General features: G+C 36.3%; 1 protein-coding gene across 1 annotated transcript in view; it reads left to right on the top strand.

Annotated features, from left to right (window-relative positions):
* The first annotated feature begins 1844 nt into the window (after positions 1-1844).
* LOC144649925 (something about silencing protein 10-like) overlaps positions 1845-6940 on the top strand; it is a 29749-nt gene continuing 24653 nt past the window's right edge. The window contains exons 1-6 of the mRNA XM_078509518.1: positions 1845-1981; positions 4865-4928; positions 5279-5335; positions 5813-5878; positions 6452-6589; positions 6803-6845. Of these exons, the coding sequence (XP_078365644.1) occupies positions 1965-1981; positions 4865-4928; positions 5279-5335; positions 5813-5878; positions 6452-6589; positions 6803-6845 (385 nt within the window). The 5' untranslated portion in view covers positions 1845-1964. The remainder of the gene's footprint in view (positions 1982-4864; positions 4929-5278; positions 5336-5812; positions 5879-6451; positions 6590-6802; positions 6846-6940) is intronic.

Here is a 6940-nt window from a genome sequence, read left to right as displayed (position 1 = left end):
CGTTTATCCTTGATCGTTGATTCTTAAATCGAAGCAATAAATCGCCGTTAACCGTCAACTTTGGTTTTCCGTGGTTAATTTCACCTTCGAAGACGACCCATAAGATAGTCCCATCACCTCGTTACCACACGCCTTAAAGCGGGCGTGTTTAAAACACGAAATGGCGAAATGGCGAAACGGCGAAATGGCGAAAGGACGAAATGGCGAAATGATAAGATAAATACCCATATATAATATAGTTTGGTTTCCCTTTGAACTTCAAGGCAGTTCTGTTTACATGTCTAGACTGAATTATTTCTAGGGAACATTTAAATGTTCTGGCCCAGAAATATAATGAATACTAGTCACAACGCCAAATTAAAATTGAACGTATTACTAAAATGTCTCAGCAAACCAGGATATCTTTTTTTTCATTTAGTACTCGCCAAGTTGCCTATCAGTATCTGCACTGTACTACAAAGCTTTCCTTGTATTTAAGAACTGATATAGACATCAAACGTCACTCCGTTTCTGTGCAAAGTACGTTTGCCACTTGTATTGTGTATAAACTTCATCGCGAAGGAGGTTCGGTTTTGATAATCTATTTCGTGTGAATTTTGGAGCTCAAAGCCTAACTTCATAGCCGCTGCTCGGTGGTAAATACGAGATAACCAATTTATTTTCGTCCGATGTTGAAACGAAACGCCGACATTTCGATCAAGAATGTCCTAGGCGTATCAAACAGCGCCTTGTTAACAAAGAGACACTGGAATCCAAATTACCCATAGGTTCGTGACGGGACTCTGTGACCATAGTTAGTATGCCGTGACGGAGAATTTGTGATTGCAGTTTCTTTTATTTTTCGGAACTCATCTACAAGAATAAATGTAGCAACATATGAAGATTCCAGTAGAACGGTAATATTGTACAACTTTGGCTTTTATCTTCAGTATCATTTCGCCATTTCGTCATTTCGCCATTTCGCCATTTCGCCATTTCGTGTTTTAAACACGCCCCCTTAAAGCGACACGCCTAGAAGTTTGTTTTGTTTTGCTTTCGTTTTGGCCCAGTCGCTGCAAGCGCCACAATCTCCGAGCAACTTGCATGCGAAAACTGAATCCTTAAACATGAATAAAAGAGTTAAAAGTAATCCTTTTTGGGTTATAATTATTATCTCACTGTTTTGGTATATTTGCGGCTCTGTAAATATCCACCACTAGCCATCGACACTGAGGTGAATAGTTGTAAAATATTAACTTATTTTTGTTAAACACTTACCTCAGCCAACTGGTTTCTCACAATCCTAGAAAGAGGTCGTGAACAGTGTGTTTTTGTTTCTTGTATACAATGCAATAACTGAAAGCAAATCAGCATTGCACCACTGAGTACATGTAGAGTGTTGTAGAGTTTTCATTTATTAATTGTTATTTGTTTGATTAATGTTTGTGATTTTTATCGTGTGACTAACTAATTAACTGTCACTTCAGTTATGTTGTACGGTTATGTAAAATAAATAATTTAAAAACGAAACCCAGTCCAATAGAGGCAATACTAAAAAGCCTGGAATAAGCTGTTTGATTGGCCATATATGGCAGTGCAGTGAGTAGATTCTTGGCTTAATTTAGCGATCAAGTTGTCCAACACGTTTTTGTAAAAGATATGAACTTACCAAAACACATATTAGCAAGATCCACGGTGTGAAAATCTTCTCTCGACCGAAAACCATTGATTTCTTTTATAGCTAAATGCAAAGACGTTTTACAGTACACAAAAACACGAAAATTCCGCCATTTTTCAAAACAAACGCCCGCACTCATTTCAGTGGTTACCACATGAAAATATGCTCCTTGGCAACTCGCCCCACTCTTCCTCAGTCGTGGACATGATGGCGGCTTGCTTGGTCTTTTTATAGAAGGTTGCAACAGAATTTTCATTGAATTTAGCTGCTGAAGAAGGGAAAAGGAGCGTATCTAAACCGCACTGAAATGGCTCGTTCAAAAAGGTAAGCATCAGAGGTGATAAAAGTTATTTTATCACTTTGATAGGGAAGAAAACCGCGTATAAACTGGTGTAAACAACTTGCACGTGTACCCAGCCGAACAGCATTTTTAAGTAACGCTGATAAAGAGAAACGTCCGAGAATTTTATTGTATTTAGTGCATCAACAATACTTTTGTTTAAAATTATTCATAACCGTGATGGTGCCTCCGAAATATATCAAACTGGCTATGAGAGACACTCAACTTGGGAAATATTTTTTTTATGAAACAACTCAACAAGAATAAAGTTCTGCTTAGAACCAGGACGTAACAAATCGATCGAAATCGATCATCGGAAACCTAATCGATAAATCGATATTATTCGATATTTTTCGATAAATGATTAAATAATTAGTATCGAAAATCGCTCAAAATCGATAATCACACGATTTGGGAGTGGATTATCGATTTTGATTGTGAAAGACTGTTGTTTTGTGTTTTGAAAAGGTTCCGTGCAATTCTCGGCGTTCTACTCTCCACGATAAGTTTTTTCAGTTTCATATGAAGTTACTGTTATTGAGACATAAACTACAAATGAAGATAGTAATTAACGTCAAGTCTGAAAGTGATCTGATCAATTCCTGTGACCTGATCATATAAATAAAAGATTGTTCAAACAAACGTAATTAATATGAAGTGTACATGTAAAATGGAATCCTTTGCGGGTATTAAACCGGTTGTTTCGTCTACAAATTGTGTCGCTGACGAACGTCTTTGGTTACGTCGCGTATACATATTCTGATATTCTTTGTTTTATAGGATTGCATTGACCATGTTTTATTCTTCGTTCGAAAATAAACGTTGCCGAACTGACCTGACTGGCCATTAGCAAAACAACTTGAAGGCGAAGCAACTGCATTTCTTTCAACATCACACTTCAGGATTGATTAATTGGACACACACACACAAAAACAGTAGCTTTTCTTCTCCGATCGAAATTGATACAAATCGTTTGAAATCGATACTAATCAAACGTGATTGATACTTTTCGAATGCAATCGATACTAATCGAACTTTAATTAGTGAAATCGATCAAAATCGATAATCACAAAGAATTGGGTCATCGATTTTGATCTAGACTACGAGCAGTCCCTATTTTTTCGCAGAGTCCGTCGAGCTTGAAGTGAAATTTTTTTTCGAAGAGTTCGTCGAGCTTATGGTGAAAAAATTACGCGCGGGGGGAGGAGGCGGGGCAAGGCGAGAAGCGAAAAAAATAGGGACTACCCGCTAAGCCACAGTGTTTGAATTATGCGTTGCTCTCACAACGCAAAAATATGATTGGCTAACGCTTGGAGCGTCGACAGCAAGATGTCAATACGTTGTTAACACTTGCATGTCATATTATTGCGAAGCGATGGGAGCGGGAGCTTTTGAGCTCTCGAAATCGCTTCTTGAATCGTACTTTGTCGCAATAAAATTGCATCTCCGAAGAACATTTTTAATTCAGTGTATGAGCAGCAAGCCGCCAAAGTACAGAGCGAAAATAAGAGAGGAGAATTCAACCAAAAGTAGCTTTATTCCACAGAAATTCAAGGCTCATAAACAAGACAACGGCTGTTTTGCGCGAGCTTCGTAATTACAAGCCGGGAATAAACAAATTTAAACAAACAGAAGCGCTTTAAACACTTACATCAAGCTGCCTTTACATTAAGTAGCCCATAGAGGTGAATCAGTGTTAAAAAATAAACATTGCTGAAACTGTATAAATCGCCAGAGATAAAACTTTGCAGATGATTCATCAAAAAAGCTTTGAGTTTGATGCGTACGTGACAAACCCAACCAAGTGCAGCGGTGTCAATTGACAGTACGTCAAAATGCGGAAATATTATTGGACACGGCATATTAGATTTGAAATCGAAGCCAAAAATCACTCGGCCGTGAAAGGTCAAACGCTGTGGCTTTGCGGGTAGTCCCTATTTTTTTTCACTTCTCGCCTTGCCCCGCCTCCTCCCCCCGCGCGTAATTTTTTCGCTATAAGCTCGACGAACTCTTCGAAAAAAAATTTCGCTTCAAGCTCGACGGACTCTGCGAAAAAATAGGGACTGCTCGTAGTCTAATTTTGATCGATTTTCGATACCAATTAGTTAATTACGTATCGATGTTTATCAATTTTTATTGATTTTTATCGAGTATCGGAATTATCGATTTGTTACGTCCTGTTAGAACACATCAAGTTTTTGACCGATATAGTTTACTTCAACACTTTGGTGAAAGTTTGTCACAACTTTGTGAGATAGTTCATGTACATTGTATCTTACCCTTGATAGTTACTGATGCACAATGACTTTGTATGCATTAAAAAAAAAAAAAAAAGAAAAAAAAAGAAGAAAAGAAAAAAAAAAAAAAAAAAAACAAAAAAAAAAAAAAAGGAGAATGTGTATCAAGGGCTATAAACTAGTCAGCTGATTAACATAATGACTAATACAAAGTGAAAGGGCTTGCGCAATGGAACAATGGAACAAAGGAGTGATTATGTGTTAGTTACAGGGCCGTAACTAGACCTTTGGCATAGACAAGGCAAGATCTTACTAGGGGGTTCTGGGGGTATGCCTCCAGAAAATTTTGAAATCTAGAAGCTCTGAAACTCTTTCTTCAAGGTTTTTCATAAGGTATTTCTTGAGAAAAAAACATCTTGTTCGACTGTGGATCATTTTACCAACTAAACTTACCGGTATTTTGTTTTCAATTTTGGGTTAAAATCTAGACGAGGCAAGCGCCTTGTCTTGCTTCTTGCTACATGTAGTTACATGTATGGCCCCTGAGTTAGCAAGTATTTCAGGTGTATTTATAGTATACATGCATCTTTTTATTATATACCTGTATATCATATTTCTCTATCAATCAAGGAGAGGAAAGCCAGCAAAGCCAAAAGATGAGGACAAAGAGGAAGTGTATGATGAACCAGATCCTGTATGTAAAACCAAACTGTCCTGTAGTTATTCCTACAACCTTGTCAGCTGCTTGTTTAAGTACAAAAATTATGTAATGTTAAATTTTCTTGTTACATGACTGTATACTTGAGAATAAATGTAGTAAATTTAACTGAGACTTGCAATAAAAATTAATTATGTACATGTACATAATACAGTTTCAAGTTACTGTTAGTTTGGCAGCATAATAATGCAACAGTATTCTACATGCATACAGAGGCAATGTATGTTGTACATCTATATTATTTTATAGATTAACATCTCCGCATTGCATGGAAAAAATAAAATAAAAACTTGGAACAGAATGATAACTTTATGTACCATTTACAGGAAGCAGATGACTACTTCCATGATGCTGTTGATAAATTTCATGCTGAAAGAGAAAAGGTGAGTTACATTATTATCATGTAAAAATACAATTATTAATATTAATTTTTTCAGTTACCTGACAGTTAAATCCTGACAACAAACCGGAGTGGACTACACAATAGGAGCTTACATGTACAGGTGTATGCTGGTTTCTGAAGTGACTCACTTACTTGAATGATATGTTCAATGTATACTCAAAATATTGGAGCCAAATAAGGGGCCTGTGTTTACAAATAATGTTGTACAAGTCATGTAACTTCACTTTATCCTGATTTTTTTCTAGGAATAGAATTCTATACTGTAGTTCAGAATTCTTTTTTTCTTCATATTCCTAACTTTAACTTTAACTTTTTTTGTAGCATGGCATAAACAAGTTAGATCAATTTTTATGACCACTTTTTCACAGATGATCAGATTGATCATACTGTGCTAGTTAAAAATTAATAATAATTATTACCAACAAGAAATACATTGTATGGTTCCTGTTTCATTTAGATTCTTCTAGACAGTACTGCCGACGGCAAGTATGGGGAAGAAGAGTCTGGTGATGATTATCAACAGGTATTGTGAAAGGTTCTCAAGAGAAACTTCAAAAAACTGATGAAACCAAAGATACAAGATTATCTGTAGGGGATCCAACTTTGAATGGGTTGGAACCATTTCGGAGTATAATATACAATGTACTTGCTGTTATCAATGTTCCAAAAATGACAGAAATAGTTATTTTTTGAGATCATTGCCAGTGTGGGTACATGTATATACTGTATATAGGAAAGATGATGATGATGATGATGATGATGATGACGATGATGATGATGATAACGATCATGATGACAGCAACAACCGCTATGATGACGATAATAATAATGTTGGTGATGGCGACGGTGAAGGACGAGGAAGATGTATATTCTGTTGAGGAGGAGGAGGGTGTGGGGAGGGAGAAAGAAGTGGTGATAGTAGTCAGAGCAATTAATGATGTTTTTTTTTATTGTGGTTTAAAATCTATGTGACTTTCAGTAATATAATAAACATGTAAATTAACAAATTTGTTGTTACAGTACATGCACATGGGTATCAGTCAGAAAAACTGTAAGTTAGAGCTTCTGGTACAAAACTTAAGTGGCTCTCTTGTAGGATGAAGAAGTAATGGCACTCAATATTGATGAGTCTGATGATGAAAATGATGAGGAGGACGACGATGACGATGATGACAATGAAGTCAATGTCAATGAAGATGGCCTTGGAGAGGAAGAAGAAGATGAAACTGATGAGGTACAGTATAAATTCTCCTTAAATACTCAAGACATCCGTATTAATTTGTTCACTCTGATATTTTGATGCTTTATTCCCCAGCAAGTACATTTGTAAATATTTTGCATGTTGTAATTATAAAGTCTTCCTACTGGGCAATACGTTGAATAGTTTGATTGGTACTCAGCTGAACATGACTGTACATGTAATTAAGTTGTGTGGTTTCCCTTGTAGGAAGATGGTGAAGGAAGTGAAAATGAACAGGATGGTGAGAAAGGTTAGTTAAATGGGTTTGATAAAAATTACATTTACACTGTACAACCAACAAAAGGGAGAAAAAAAAGGCGATATGAGTTATACGATGACAATAAC

Source organism: Oculina patagonica, chromosome 4, assembly GCF_052425735.1.
Source record: "Oculina patagonica isolate OP01 chromosome 4, crgOcupat, whole genome shotgun sequence".
NCBI classification, from domain to species: Eukaryota; Metazoa; Cnidaria; class Anthozoa; order Scleractinia; family Oculinidae; genus Oculina; species Oculina patagonica.
The sequence above is the reverse complement of the archived record's forward strand: the minus strand, read 5'-3'. Positions and strand labels throughout refer to the sequence as shown.